At 43.1% G+C, this 16,578-nt stretch overlaps 1 protein-coding gene across 1 annotated transcript in view; it reads left to right on the top strand.

Annotated features, from left to right (window-relative positions):
- The first annotated feature begins 3,413 nt into the window (after positions 1–3,413).
- Positions 3,414–16,578, top strand: part of CLPTM1L (CLPTM1 like) — a 47,727-nt gene continuing 34,562 nt past the window's right edge. Inside the window, exons 1-4 of the mRNA XM_075921517.1 lie at positions 3,414–3,710; positions 5,820–5,920; positions 10,251–10,440; positions 15,608–15,753. Of these exons, the coding sequence (XP_075777632.1) occupies positions 3,528–3,710; positions 5,820–5,920; positions 10,251–10,440; positions 15,608–15,753 (620 nt within the window). The 5' untranslated portion in view covers positions 3,414–3,527. The remainder of the gene's footprint in view (positions 3,711–5,819; positions 5,921–10,250; positions 10,441–15,607; positions 15,754–16,578) is intronic.

Genomic DNA, 16,578 nt, shown 5'->3' with positions numbered 1-16,578 from the left:
AGGCATAGTGACTAGATCCAAATCCCTGAAAGCTGCATGGAAACTTTTTAAAGACACCATAATAGAGGCCCAACTTAAATGTATACCCCAAATTAAAAAAAATAGCAAGAGACCTAAAGAAGAGTCACCGTGGCTTAACCACCATGTCAAAGAAGCAGTGAGGGACAAAAAGGTATCTTTTAAGAAGTGGAAGTCCAATCCTAGTGAGATAAATAGAAAGGAACATAAACACTGTCAAATCAAGTGTAAACATGTAATAAGAAAAGCAAAAAAAGATTTTGAGGAACAGCTAGCCAAAAACTCAAAAAGAAATAACAAAATGTTTTTTAAGTACATTAGAAGCAGGAAGCCTGCTAAAAAGCCTGTGGGTCCCCTAGATGATCGAGCTATAAAAGGAGCAATCAAGGACGATAAAGCCATTGCTTCAGTCTTCACGGCTGAGGATGTTGGGGAGATTCCTGAATCTGCACCGTCCTTTGTGGGTGATGAATCTGAGGAACTGTCCTGGATTGAAGTGTCATTAGAGGAGGTTTTGGAACAAATAGAAAAACTTAATGTTAACAAATCTCTGGGACCGGATGGCATTCATCCAAGGGTTCTAAAAGAACTTAAATGGGAAATTGCTGAGCTATTATCTGTGGTTTGTAACCTATCCTTTAAATCGGCTTCCATACCTAATGACTGGAAGTTAGCCAACGTGACACCAATATTTAAAAAGGGCTCTAGAGGCGATCCTGGCAATTACAGACCGGTAAGTCTACCTTCAGTACCGGGCAAATTAGTCGAAACAGTAGTAAAGAATAAAATTGTGAAGCATGTAGAAGAACATAATTTGTTGGACAAAAGTCAACATGGTTCCTGTAAAGGGAAATCCTGTCTTACTAATCTATTAGAGTTCTTTGAAGGGGTTAACAAACATGCGGACAAGGGGGATCCAGTAGATATAATATACTTGGATTTTCAGAAAGCCTTTGACAAAGTCCCTCACCAAAGGCTCTTGTGTAAATTACATGGCCATGGGATAAGAGGGAAGGTCCTTTCTTGGATTGAGAACTGGCTAAAGACAGGAAACAAAGGGTAGGAATAAATGGTAAATTTTCAGATTGGAGAGGGGTAACTAGTGGTGTACCCCAAGGGTCAGTCCTGGGACCAATCCTTTTCAACTTATTCATAAATGATCTGGAGAAAGGGGTAAGCAGTGAGGTAGTAAAGTTTACGGATGATACCAAACTGTTTAGGATAATCAAGACAGAAGCAGAATATGAGGGACTCCAAGAAGATCTCACCAAACTGAGTGATTGGGCAACAAAATGGCAAATGAAATTTAATGTGGATAAGTGTAAAGTAATGCACATCGGGAAAAATAACCCCAACTATACGTACAGTATGATGGGGGCTAAATTGGCTACGACAAATCAGGAAAGAGAACTTGGAGTTATTGTGGACAGTTCTCTGAAAACTTCCACACAGTGTGCAGCGCCGGTCAAAAAGGCAAATAGGATGCTAGGAATTATTAGGAAAGGGATAGAAAATAAGACCCAGAACATCTTACTGCCCCTGTATAAAACTATGGTACGCCCACATCTTGAATACTGTGTACAGATGTGGTCTCCTCACCTCAAAAAAGATATTTTGGCCTTGGAAAGGGTTCAGAAAAGGGCAACTAAAATGATTAGGGGCTTGGAACGGGTCCCATATGAGGAGAGGCTAAAGAGACTGGGACTTTTCAGTTTAGAAAAGAGGAGACTGAGGGGGGATATGATAGAGGTCTATAAAATCATGAGTGGTGTGGAGAGGGCTGATAAAGAAAAGTTATTTATTAGTTCCCATAATAGAAGAACTCGGGGACACCAAATGAAATTAATGGGTAGCAGGTTTAAAACTAATAAAAGGAAGTTCTTCTTCACACAGCGTGTAGTCAACCTGTGGAACTCCTTGCCAGAGGAGGCTGTGAAGGCTAGGACTATAATAGAGTTTAAAGAGAAGCTGGATAAATTCATGGAGGTTAGGTCCATAAAAGGCTATTAGCCAGGGGATAAAATGGTGTCCTTGGCCTCTGTTTGTCAGAGGCTGGAGAGGGATGGCAGGAGACAAATCGCTTGATCATTGGCTTCGGTCCACCCCCTCTGGGACACCTGGTGCTGGCCACTGTTGGCAGACAGGCTACTGGGCTAGATGGACCTTTGGTCTGACCCAGTACGGCCGTTCTTATGTTCTTGGGCCGTTTATTGGTAAATTTAATGTTTATATTAAAACTGAATTAGTATGGAAATGGTCTGTTTAAATAAAAATTAACAGTAGATATCTAGGAATTGTGTGCTAGGTAGCATGTGACTATTCTATAGGATACACGTAAAAGCACATTCATATTGCAAGCTATTTTTTACATTAGAAACAGCATTGTAGATAATCTTTCCTATTTGGAGAGGTTTTCTTATTGAGGTTCTTAATGAAGGGCATTAAAAACCTCAATAAGAACATCATTCGTTAATACTCCTTGATTTGTCTGTAAATTGTAATTTGATCAACTGTAAATATTAGCCAGGGGATAGAAATGGTGTCCCTGGCCTCTGTTTGTCAGAGGCTGGAGAAGGATGGCAGGAGACAAATTGCTTGATCATTATCTTCAGTCCACCCTCTCTGGGGCACCTGGTGCTGGCCACTGTTGGCAGACAGGATACTGGGCTAGATGGACCTTTGGTCTGACCCAGTACGGCCGTTCTTATGTTCTTATGTTATGTTCTTATAGGCATGTAACTACTCTCTGCAGGGCTATGTCTACACTACAACTTTTCCGCAACAAAAAATATGCTGAGGGGCTCATTTGCATATATCCTGCCAATCCGTTTTTGCACAAAAACAGTGTGAACGTTTTCTTTTTGCACAAAAGCCCCTTTTCAGAGATGGGTATCCCTCTTTTTTTGGGGAGGGCGAGCATAAGGATCTTGCGGAAAAAGGGGGTTTGGCACAAAAAGAAAACGGCCACACTGCATGTTTTTGCACAAAAACCAATCGGCAGAAAATATGCAAATGAGTCCTCAATTAGCATATTTTTGCCAAGAGACGGGTAGTTAGAGGCAGCCTCGGGCGGTGCGACACTGGGTAGCAACGTCTCCTCGCAGCAGGGTCTCTCGGCCCCGTGTGGCAGTAGCTGCCAGCCGCAGCGCGGGGAGCAGCCTCTGGGGCTGTGCGCGAGGCTCCCTGCAGGGCTGCGCTGCTTCCACTGCCCATGGAGCAGCGCGCCACAGGCCGCCGGCAGCTGCTCGCTGGGGGGCGGGGCGGGGCGAGGAGCTGAAGCGCGTCAGCAGCAAGTGCGGGACTGACGCCGGAAGGGGCGGGGCTTCTACCGTCCCTCCTACGTCAGCAGGAATCAGTCACCTTTCCCAGAGGCCTCTCGGGGGGAAGAGGGGGCGGCGAGGCCGGTCACGTGTTTCCGGTGTCTTCTGGAAGTCGCGCGGGGTCTGGGCGGGGCCGAGGATGCGGGCGTGCTGTGGCCGGGAGCGGCCCGGGTGAGCGGCCCCGCGGCCATGCTGAGCCGCAGCTCGTTCACCAGCCTGGTGGTGGGGGTGTTCGCGGTGTACGTGGCGCACACGTGCTGGGTGATGTACGGGATCGTCTGCACGCGGCCCTGCCCCGCCCAGGCCCTGCCCCAGGCGGAGCGCGCGGGGGGCTGCATCTGGCCCTACCTGGCCCGCCGGCCCAAGCTGCAGGTGAGACTCGGGGGCGCGCTGCGGCCCCCTGGCCTGCGCCCGGGTCTCTGCCCTGCTGGGCTGGTGCTTGGCGCAGCCCCGCCGGGGCCTGGCCCTGCAGACCTGGGCTCGCTTGGGGTGGGCGCCTCGGGGCGAGCAGCTTCAGGGCTCTCGCCTCTCGCCGGCGGCATCTTGCGCCGAAGGCCCCGTTATCAGAATCCTTATCGGCTTTTCTTTATTGCTCTGAGCGCAGGACGAGCGCGTCAGACTATTATCATGAGGAGGTGGCATAATAAATAACACTAATTAGCAGCGCCTTTGCTTGCCCGCAGGAAAATGCCATTATTTCGTGGCTGCAAATAAGTATAAGGCACTTGGGCTGTCAGGAAAGAAAGTGATGCAACGTGTCATCCTTGGCTGCACTGCTCCAAACATGCCTGTGGGCAGGAGATTGCAGGCTGGGGCTTTTTTTACCAGGCACTGGGGCTACTGGTATATCTGGTATCTCACCAGTTACTTGAGGCTGAAAGCAGCTACCTCTCTTGTTGTCAGTGGAAGCCCCATCACCAGAGGATGACAGCTAGAGCCCCACAGCCCATTCTCTGCTTTTTGGATGTTTTTCTTATCTGATCTGGCACTTGTCTCAAAGTGAAACCCTGGCAGTCCAATCTATCAGCTGATTTGGAGTTTCTAAACTGAAACACAGGGGCCTTGAGTTTTCAGCATAATTAACACTTTTATTGTCTACTGTACGGTTGAGAGAGTTTGTAAGTGTGTGTGCATCCCTTCAAGAATTTTTTTTCTGTGTTTGTCCTCAAGCCAGGGGATATGCACCTCCTCCCCTAGCTGTATCTACCCAAGCTGCAGCAGCAATGAAAAGGCACTTCTCATCTGGCCCCAAGGTGCTGCAGTGAGAGAGGACTGAGATTGTTTCCTCTCCCTGGGGAAGCCTGCATACTGCATACCCCTTATCCCCAGGCCCATTCCAGAGCAGTGATTTAATTGAAGAAAAAAAATCAATTGCCTTAAGGAGCTGAGTAATGCTGGGTAAACCTTATAGTATTTTATATATTCAAAGCACTGTTACAGTTGATTACTTCTGCAAATTTGTCATTCTGTGGTTCAAGTTGGGCACTCAGAAATGAGAGGCATGCAATGAGTAGCTAAATTTGGTTAAATGACTTGCTCTGTATTGGATAGGAGTTCTATGGCAGAGGACGGTATAGAATCCAGTAGCCTGAATCTGGGACCATCCTTTATTGGCTATTGGTCTTTCAAATTCTTTAACAAATAGATGCAGAGATACCATGGCCATAAGGGACCGTTGTGATTGTTTAGTCTGATGTATGTAACATGGGCCATAGTACTTCCCTGACATAATTCCCTGGGCATAGCTTTTTAGAAATCCAATTTTGATTTAAAATTGTCAGTGATGGGGACTTTGTATCACAATCACTTATAAATTGTCCCAGTGGCTGGTTACTCTCACCATTAAAAGTGTACATCTTATTTCTAGACTAAATTTGTCTAGCTTTCAGTGAGACAGACTGTACTGATGTTAACCTCATTCATTACAAAGTCCTCATTCATTCCTTGTGCAATCTGTGTGGAGAATGAGGGGAATCACTGTGTCTTGAGCACTAGACTAGTGAACTCAGGAGCCCTGTGTTCTCTATCTCACTCTGCCATTGACTTGATGGGTGACCTTGAACAAAGTTACTTCACCAGTTGGTGACTCAGTTTCCCCCTCGGTAAAATGTAGGTAATGATACTGACATCCTTTGTCAAACTGTTTTGAAAGCAGTTGATGAAAACTAATCTAGTATTGTAAGGTGTGTACTCCCAGTTCTTTCCTCTTTTCCCCACAAATATTCTGTTGAGTATTCTTGTATTATTCCTGTAGTGATCAGTGATGCAGTCAAGTCATATGTGTATTTATTTGTAATGTTTTATAATTTAGTATTCACTATGGATTATGTATCTTTTCTGCTCTGTTACCTGATACAGTGATTATGCCACCCAAGATGGGAGAACTTAGGACAGTTTTGTTAGAGATGCGGAACATGACCATGGTAGCATGGTACAAAAAGTTTTGTCCGTGCTCTGATTGTTTTATCTCTTTTATTTCAGTTAAGTGTATACACTGCCACAAGATCAAACATTGGTGCTGAGAATAATATAGATCTGATTTTGAATGTGGAAGATTTTGATATTGAGTCCAGATTTGAAAGGTAAGGTAGTATTATAAAATTCTTTAGCTTTCCTGCAAAAGCATTGTATCAAATAGATAATAGTTATGTGATGTATGTTAGTGCCAGTGTATTAAGGTAGATCTACCATGTATCACAGTATTTTCATGTTGAAATAGTGATTTGTTGTCAACTCTTGTTTCATAGTGGTTTTTCCACCATCAAAGCTAATGCAATTATGTATATAGAAATTCAGGCTTTTATTTACAATTATTTTTATTAACTATTATTTTCTTTAAATAAAGTTTTAATTTTGTCAGTCAAAATATTAGATCTTACTGTAAATTTAGTCTAAAGTTGAGAATGAAATGCTGCCTTACTCTTGATTGTACTGGAAATATCTGTACTTCAAACAACATATCAATGGCAGTTTGAAACTCATATTTTCCACTGCATACTAGTTTTTCATGTTCTATTATCTTAATCTGTTATAATCCTTTGTACATCTGTAATTCATTTAGAGATTATAAAATATAGTTATTAGGAAGAAATACAATCCACTGTAGCACCACTGATGGGCTTTATAGCTGTTTATTTTTGCCTTTAATACAGTCTGGGAATCTTGAATCCTAGTTCCCTGATCTGGACCTCTAGTTAAAGGAATGTTAAAGTTTGTAAAACTTTGCTGTGTAGATTCAGTGTTATATAATGCATCAAATATTTAGGTTACTCGGATAGTTTCATTTGTGCTGCCAGTATTTAAAACAGTCTTCAGCAATATAATCAAGATGCCATAAAAGAGGGTTAGTCAATTACATTTTTGTCAGTGTCCAAATGTCTTATTCAAGGGCTAGTCAAGATCTAGAGTCCAGAGAAGATAATACATTTTCAGGATACAAAAGTGCCTGGCATTCCACCTTTGTCCTGTGGTTTGCCTGTGACAGGTTCAATCACGTTGGTCCGCTTGGGACTATTACCCGTGTGCTGGTCATGCCACTGAGCCTGCCTGCCTGCCTTCTGAGGTGCTCCACTACCCAGAAACTCAGGTCTCCCCCAGCCAAGGCACAGAGTTGGGGGTAACAGCTGGGAGGATACAGCTATATGGCCATCAATAGCACCCAGGAATGCTGCCCCAAAGAGGACCAAAACCCCCAATAAATCCATCTTAGTCTATGTAAAAGTTTTAGAGAAAGCTCATAAGGTCAGCCCTCTTTTTTTTAATGAAAGAGATATGCACAGTGGTTGCTCCCCCGTGTAACAGTTCTTTACATTGAGCTTGATAATAAACAAAATTGTTTTTATTAAATATATAAAGTAGTATTTAAGTGATTGCAAGTGAAAACAGACAAAGTAAGTTAAATCAAAATAAACAAAACACAGAAGCTAATCCTAATACACTAAGAAACTTGTTACATGCAAATTCTTAACCTAACAGCTGTTCTAAACCCATCTTTCACAAGCTAGGCAGCCTCCTAATTTGGACTCAAGCCTTCCCCTGTTTACTCTTAGATGTTTCTTCTACTGGGCATCTTGATGGTATGTGGGGGTCTTTTGGTTTCTGGTAACCACCGTCTGTTGTTTGGTTCCTCCATTTATATCTTTCTTGCCCAAGATGAGATTTTTTTTGTGATCAGTTTGTACTTTTTACCCTTGTTTGGAAAACTAAAACATCCAAAATGGGTTCCAGTGTCAGGTAGCCTGGCCCCGTGCCTTTGTAGAACCAACCACAATTTGGGCTTACAAGAAAAGCACACCCATTTACAGATCATTGTCTTGATCATTGGGCCATTATGTCTCCAGAGTATGAGTAATGGCTCTCATTGGCACAGTTAAGAATTATAAACAGATCCACACTTCATATTTTTAGCTTTACATGCAAGAATGATACATGCACAGAAATAAAATTAGCAGATTGTAACTTTAAAAAGTCACATGATTCATTTTGCCTAAAGCATCTTTGAGTTATGCATTTTGATATCCATAAGCCAGTTTCCTAAAGCATGGGGGCCATGACACTGCCTATTGACAACCCCGCCTTTAAAGTATTGTTCTAATAATCTGAATAGTGGCTAAAATTAACATGGAATTCCAGGTCTGTCCTTCCATAACTTGTGTATCGTTTTGCTTGTTTTATGTGTAAGGAGACATTTTGTAATAGCTGGTGTTTCAAGCTATGTTTTTAGTAGGGCTGTCACGTGATTAAAAAAAATCACAATGTTAAACAACGAAATATTTTTGGTTGTTTTCTACATTTTCAAATGTATTGATTTCAGTTACAACACAGAATACAAAGTGTATAGTGCTCACACTTATTTTTTATTATGAATATTTTCACTGAAAAATAAATAGTATTTTTCAGTTCTCTCATTCTGAGTATTACAGAGCAATCTCTATCATGAGTTAACCTTACAAATGCAGAATTATGTACAAAAAATAACTGCATTCAAAAATAAAGCAGTATAAAACTTTAGCCTATGAGTCTACTCAGTCCTACCTCTTGTTCAGCCAGTCACCAAGACAAGTTTGTTTATATTTACAGGAGATAATGGTGCCCACTTCTTGTTTACAGTGACACCTGAAAGTGAGAACAAACATTCACATTGCACTGTTGTAGCTGACATTGCAAGATATTTAGGGGCCAGATGCACTGACGATTCATACATCCTTCCTTGCATGCTTCAAACACCATTCCTGAGTACACGTGTCGATGCTAATGTTGGGTTCTGCTTGATAATGATCCAATACACTGATGCATGTTCATTTTTATCATGAGACATCATCAGCAGAAGTTGATTTTTTTTTTTTTTTTTTTTTTAATCGGGTTCTGTAGTTTCTGCATTGTAGCGTTGCTCTTAAAAAAAACTTCTGAAAGCATGCTCCACGCTTTGTTTCAGATTTTGCAATGCTCTTTTCAGTCTTGGAAATCTCACATTGCTATATTCACCGCATTTTGTCAAATCATCAGTGAAAGCGTTCTTAAAACAACCAACCTGTGATGGGTCACCATCTGAAACTGCTATAACAAGAAATATATGGTAGAATGATGGTAAAACAGAAGACATAACTCTCCCTTGAGTTCAGTCACAAATTTAATTTAAAGCATTAATTTTTTAATGAAGATCATCAGCATGGAAGCATGTTGTCTGGAACATCCTCTAAAACATGCGGGTTGTATAAATGTTCAGCTTGCCTGTCACTTGAATACCTTGCCAATTACAAAAGTGCCCTGCGAAGGCCTATTCTCACTTTCAGGTGAGATTGCAAATAACAAGTGCACAGCATTATTTCCCATAATTCTAAATACACTTTTTTGTCTTGGTGATTGGATGAACTAGAAATAGGACTGAGTAGGCTTTAAAGTTCTACGTTGTTTTGGTTTTGAGTACAGGTATGTAACAAATTCTACTTTTCTAAGTTGTAGTTTCACAATAAAAAATGTTTTATATTTAAATTTTCTAGAACTATGTCTATATTCCACTTTAAATAATCAATTTCAAGTAAACCTATTTCACTTAAAAAAAAAAAAATAAAACAAAACCCTCAAACAGCTTGTCATTTTGCTTTTGGGGTGTCTGTCTCAGATTCTGCTAGGTTTTCAAACTTGTAATTCCACTAATTGGAGACCTGTAACTCTGGTCATATTACACTTCAGCTCAGGTGACTAGTGAATATGTTTACTGTGATGTAACCTGCTTCTGTGTTTGTGAAAGTGTTCAGGGCAGGGCTAGTCTGTGGCAGAATTAACAGAAATACAGGTAGATGAAAAATATTTTTCTCCATTTAAACAAACTAATATTACTGTTACTCTGAGATGAAAGTTTCATTGAATGACACTGACAAAATTAGAGAAATACTTAAAAATAATTCTTGAGGAATCTAAAAAAGTGAGACACTAACTGGACAATAAACTGAATTTTTAGAACCTCAAATTAGTTCATAATTTGCTGTCATGTTTTATAATGATCATGTTGTGTGAAGCTTTAAGCCATTCAGTGTAAATAATCGGGAGTAATTTTTTTTTTTACCAGAGTGTGTCAAAGAAACAAAACATTCACAGCTAATAAAAATGAAAACATGCTGTTTCTTGCTACACTCTTTCTGTGGTTCCTTGCTTATAACTTACCATGCCTGAAGAGCAATTTCATTGTCACAAAGTACTTGGCAACAGCCGAGTTAGCAATTTATATTGAACATATTTTGCTGCAGATCATCTGGTAGTTTGTTGCATCATAATATTGTGTTTGGGGTTCACCCTTTTGAAACACATTTTTAAAGCAAGTTCTAATTAGCATTTAAAGTAATAAACATTCTGTGTTTATAATTGACACCACTATATTTATACATTGTATAGTGTATTTATCTTCTATTTTAGAACTGTCAATGTCTCTGTACCAAAGAAAACTCGAAATAATGGCACATTGTATGCATACATATTTCTTCATCATGCTGGCATTTTACCTTGGCACGATGGCAAACAGGTGCATATAGTAAGTCCTCTGACCACATACATGGTCCCTAAACCAGAAGAAATTAATCTTCTCACTGGAGAATCCACGACCCAGGTAGGCTTTTTTCCTTTGTGGTAAAAATGCATCAAAAGAACATTTGAAAATGTTCATTATCATGACAGTGCAGTAACAATAAAGCAGGTTTCTTAAAGTAATATGTAAGAACTAGAAAATATTTAGGTCTGTCAGGAATGGGTTGGGAGAGGGGGGCTGGATCAGAGCAATAGCGGTATTCAGAAGGGAGGAGCATGGATCTAGTTATCATCAGCTATCCAGGTCAGACCTTTGCATATTGTGAATCAGCTTGACTTCTGGAGGATGGACTGCCATAAAAAAGAATTAGGGATTGTAAGATTTTGAAAATTGTATTAGTCTGAAAACCTTACCTTTTATGATGAGCTATGTTTTTGAAAGAGTGACAGTGTTCAAAGTTGTTTGAGCTTATTGTTATAATAGGATTTATTTTTTTGTTTATAGTAAAGGTAAGGGGGGCTGTGAATTTGACTGCAAATAAGGGTCTGCCAAAGTGAAAAGTCTGAGAATCACTGGCTTAGGTTGAATGTCAGTGCTCCGGTCACAAATCTGTAGGAAAAGATGAGGTTGGATCTTGGTTTCTCATTTATGGTCAGGTAGTTCAAAGGCAGTTATTTTTGCCAGAATGCAACAGTTTAATTTTCAGGCTAAGCTAAAGTAAGCTCTACGCTACAGCAACATTGAAAATACAGGCAGTCCCCGAGTTACGCGGATCCGACTTATGTCGGATCCGCAGTTACGAACAGGGCTTTTCTCGCCCCAGGGGACGGGAGCGGCGGGACGCCCAGATGCGCTGCGGTCTGCCACCCCCGTCCTCTGGGGCGAGAAAAGCTGCTCCCCGTCTCCCTGGTCTTCAGGGAGATGGGGAGCAAAGCCTTGGAGCACGCCTGCAGCGGGACAGCCCGAGCGCGCTTGAGCTGTCCCACTGCAGGTGTGCTCCGAGGCTTTGCTCCCCATCTCCCTGGTCTGCTGCTCGGGAGACGGGGAGCAAAGCCGTGGAGCACACCTGCAGTGGGACAGCTCAAGCGCGCCCGGGCTGTCCCGCTGCGGGCGTGCTCCGCAGCTTTGCTCCCCGTCTCCCTGGTCTGACCAGCAGACCAGGGAGATGGGGAGCAAAGCCTCGGAGCACGCCAGCAGTGGGATAGCCGCGGTGCGCCTGGACTGTCCCGCTGCCCGCATGCTCTGCGGCTTTGCTCCGCGTCTCCCAGGTCAGCAGACCAGGGAGACGGAGCAAAGCCGTGGAGGACTTGGGCGGTCCCGCCACCTCCATCTCCCTGGTCTGCTGGGGGGGGGGTGCAGCTAGTGCCTCTCTTCCCCCCCCTCCCCCAGCAGACCAGGCTTTTCTTGCCTACCCCTGGGACAGAGCAGCTGGGGGCTGCCGGGTTGGTCCCGCAGCGCCGCTCCGGACCAACCCGGCAGCACCCCCAGCTGCTCTGCCCCAGGCGTCCTGATTCAGCCGCTGCTGGTCAGTTTCCAGGAGCTGTGGTACTGGAGCAACCCAGCAGCACCCCAGCTGCTCTGCCCCAGGCGTCCCCAAGTCAGCCGCTGCTGAAACTGACCAGCGGCTGACTACAGGAAGCCCGAGGCAGAGTTGCTCTGCCCCAGGCTTCCTGGAATCAGCCGCTGATCAGTTTCAGCAGCAGCTGACTTGGGGAACGCCTGGGGTTCTTAAGTTGAATCTGTATGTAAGTCAGAACTGGCGTCCAGATTCAGCCGCGGTTGAAACTGATTAGTTTCAGCAGCGGCTGACGCCAGTTTCGACTTACATACAGATTCAACTTAAGAACAGACCTACAGTCCCTATCTTGTATGTAACCCGGGGACTGCCTGTAGTTGTACATTTAAAACAGCTGTTTCTGTATATCACATCTGATTTTTAAGAGGGAGATCTCTGCATGGGCAAGTGAGTTTAATTTGCTGGCAAAGCTACACCATATTTTGTAGTAGCTTCAGACGTTTGACACTTTGTTACTGATCATACTCAGGATTAAACTATTTGAATTTTAAATGTTTTGAATACTTTGCAGCTTTCAGGCTGTAAAGAGCCTTTTGATCTTAAATTGAACTGAACTGAAATGTTAGAGAGGCACTTACAAGATCTGTAAGGAAGTCTCTCAGAAAACTGGATTTATTACTTTGTTTTCAGGCAGAACAATGAACAAAGTGGTGTAAATCAGGTTTGTGCACCATTGGAAATAACATTCTCTTTAATATGGAAGACATGGAGTCTGGTACTTTTGGTGACGTCACATAGGAAATAAAAATAGCTTCAGAAGTTTTGGAGATTAAGGCTGAATTCATTTGTTAGAACTGGTTGGCCTGACTGTAGATGGTGCAGCAGTGAATATGGGCTGTTCTAATTGTGTACAAACCCATTTTAGACAAATTGATCCCCATGGGTGTTGTGAACCGTGCTAGCTTCATTGCAGGAGAACATCACTATAATTTTGAAAAATATTTTACTGTGAAATCCACAAAACAGCTGTAACTTTTCTTACTGATACTTTAAGCTATTTGGACATATCATCTACTCTGGCTGCTAGTGAAGCAAAAATAAATAATCAAAAGCTGTAATTTGGCTGTTGCTCTCTTGGAAACTGTCCCAGAGACTTAGGCAGCATGTGACTCCCACATTAGAAGAGGCAGAACAAGAACTCCGGACGTTCCCTAGAAGTGGAGGGACCACACCTTCTGCTGTACCCTGAACCCTGCCTTCTCCCTTAAATCTGTGCCCATCTCTCTGCCACAAGACCCACTTCTGCTCTGCTCCCTCATCCAAGGCTGTCTGCAGCTTGCACCTCTTCACTAGAGCCCCTTGCTGATGCAAAATTTGTCTCTCTAGATATGCAAACTCCAGGGATCTACTGTGATCTTCAGCGGCAGAAGCAGCAGCATGTCGGGCTCCTGCTCCCATGAGTCAGTGCCTCCAGCATGGTTGTACCACACCCATCCTTGCCTACTGTGGAGGGTACCTGGCTCACCAGCAGTTTTCTGGTCGAGGTAGTGTGTACAAGCAGTTTGCATGCTTGTACACTCTGGACAGAAGATGCAGATTGCTATGTGGAACAGACTCCTTTGTTGGAGGTGTGTGAGACACATTTATAAATTTGTGCAACCAGGGACAGCTGCCAGTGAGCCTGATGCCCACCCTAGTGGGAAGAGATGTAGCACTGGTTCCTGAGAGTGAGGCCCTATTATGCTGCTTCCTTCATTGCTGTGATTCCTGTGGAGCCCTGAACAGGACTATACTCTCTCCCAAGGTTCCTCAACCTGCTACTAGCACCTCTTCACCTTTTTTTCACCAGGGTAGTCCTCCCACCACTTGCACATCTTCTCCCCTCTCTGCCCCCTGGGGGTGGAGAGACATGAGGGGGAGCAAGGGAGGAACCTTGGGGGAAGGAGTGGACTGGGGGCAGGAAAAGGAGCAGTATGGGTGGGGCTAGGGATGTAAGCGACTAGTCGACTAACGGATAAACATAAGCTTATTGGATAGTCAACTAGTAATGCAATTTTGTCACTTCCTTCTCTTTCTGCCTCTGTTAGAGAGGCCGCAAGGGGGAGAGCAGGAGCCAATGCTTGGGGGAACTGGCTTAAAAGCCAGTTCCCCCCCAGCACTGTCTCCATGGGGGACAGGAAAGGTAGAGGCACAGTGTGAAACGGCACAAGTGGGGACTGAAGCAGTCTCTTCGTGCTGGTTCTGCTGTGATTCTGCTTTTGAAGTGTACAAGAACCCCAGCAGACCTCTTGAACATTTCAAAGGCTGAGGCACCACAAGGAGCACTGGACCAGTGGGGGAGTCCCCTCTGGGGCTCTTAAACATTTCAAAGGCTCAGGTGCCTCAGGGAGAGTGGGGCTGGCAGGGATTCATCCGCTGGCCCCACAGTCCCTGCTGGGATTCCACTTCTGAACTGTAGGAAGAGCTCAGAACTGTACACTTCTTGCTACCGTTCAATGATGGGGGTGCCCTTATCGACTAATCAAATAGTCGATGGAAATCAGCTATTCAATTAGTTAATTAATCTAAATTTAAAATCCCTAGTTGGGCCATGGCCCAAGTGACAGAACTGAAAGGCAGTGTCCAGCTTGCCTGAAAAGGAAGGTGCTCTATATCCTGTTTGAGGAGGCGTGGTCTTCCATGGCCTATTGTGTCCACTGCCCGTGTTCAACAGCCTGAATTGTTGTCATTCTTAAGGAAAAAGGAGAGGCATATTTGTGGGCACGGTGTGTTTCATGATGGACTTAAAAATGCATTTGTGAAAGTCTCAGAGGGTTAATGTTAGTCTGTATATACAAAAGCAACAGATTCCTTGTGGCACGTTAGGGCTTATCTAGGCTACGTTAGCGTGTTGAAAGAGGATATGCAGATTCCCACGGGAATTTGCATATTTTCTTCCGATCTCACTTTCGAAAACGGAGTTTAGATGTGGCTTTTTCAGCGAACCTTCTCTTCTCCCCCCCCCCCCCCTGTCGAAAAGCCATGTAAATGTCATTTTTTGAGGAAGAGCGTCTTTTCGCCAAATGGGGGGTGGGAGAAGGTTGCTGAAAAAGCTGTGTCTAAACTATTTTCAAAGTGAGATCCTCTTTTGACACTCTAGCATAGTCTAGTTAAGCCCTTAGAGACTAACTGATTTACTAAGGCATAATAAATGCCCATAAATCAGTTAATCTCTAAGGTGCCACAGACCTCCTTGTTGCTTTTGTGATTAAAGTCCTTTCTTGAAGAGAGTTTTTTGCAAAAGCTCAGAAACTTAGAACATAAAAGATAATCGTGGTCTTTAGGTTCAAAAACTGATGCATGGTAACGGTATGTTAAACTTCTGGGTCAGGCCCGAAAGCAATACGTTTTTTTTAACAATTTATTGATTTTTGGTTGGATTTTTTTTTTAATTAGCTTTTTCCTGAACTGGCTTTAGATTTTTAACACCATAAGTCTTGAATCCAAAAAACACAATATTTCTTCTTTTCTAAGCATATATGTTTTTCAAATACCAATGGGCATAGGATTTATTCCATTAGAGTTAGAAAAAAATCGATACGATATCTGGTTCAAGCTATAATAGTGCTAATTTTCCATGTATTTCATGTTTCTGTTGTCACTAATTGTAATCCAGGATTTGTGTGATGTGTTTTTTTTTCTAATTGCATTTAATATGTGCAGCATTGTGCTTGTTTCCTTTTTATTTACTAGCAAATTGAAGCAGAAAAGAAACAGACCAATGCCTTAGATGAACCTGTCTCACATTGGAGGTCAAGGTTAACTCTAAATGTCATGGTGGAAGATTTTGTTTTCGATGGAGCCTCTCTCCCTGCTGATGTTCACCGATACATGAAGATGTATGCTAACAATTATATTTTGTTAGACTTATTAGTCCCGTAGTCTGAATGGCTCCTTCTCCTTTATAAAGCCTCTTAGTAAAACATTAAAGTTGTACAGTTAAAATCACAGGACTCATTGTTGGGAAATGGGTATTTTAACATCAGACTGAAACTTCAGCAGCCACAGAGAGCAATATTTAAATAGTAGCAGCGCTTACTCTGACCCAAGACTGCACCAAATTTTAATTGTGGCCCTCTTTCGCTTATATGTGATATGATCAGGGCTTGACGAACGGCGGCAAAAGCCCGCTTGCCAGCCCTGCGCTGCGCATGTGCAAGACCCATATTGCACATGCACGCACTGGAAACAAATGGGGCGCCCGTCTGAAATCTACTCACCATGGGCAACTAGATTCAATGCTTTGTGGAGCCCTGATCTTCAAATGCATGATCATATCCAATTTCCCATGAAACCCAGTTCATTCAGTGCACAGATTAGACAGTTGTGGTGGTTCTCAAAGGTGATCAGGTCTGAGAGTCACTTTATCATCCCAAGCTACTAACAAAAGTAGTTTTGCCTGTGGTGGTGGGGTGTCCTTCCCTATTGCCGTCACCACCCTTTCAGCCACTCAAGCACAATCCTGTGAGCTATGCCAGCCTTATATGCCTTGCAGGTTAACAATGCATGCACTCCAGCCTCTGAGTTCCTTTAAAGAATTCCAGCCTCCACACTGGCTACACACAAAAATCCCAAATGCACTGTACCTTTGGGAGTAGAGGATCCCAGTTTTCCCTTAAGCCACTGCTTCTGTAAAATCACACAGGACTTGTGAACAATTACAT

Source organism: Pelodiscus sinensis, chromosome 2 (assembly GCF_049634645.1).
Source record: "Pelodiscus sinensis isolate JC-2024 chromosome 2, ASM4963464v1, whole genome shotgun sequence".
Lineage (NCBI taxonomy): Eukaryota > Metazoa > Chordata > Testudines > Trionychidae > Pelodiscus > Pelodiscus sinensis.
This window is presented reverse-complemented; position numbering and strand designations above follow the sequence as displayed.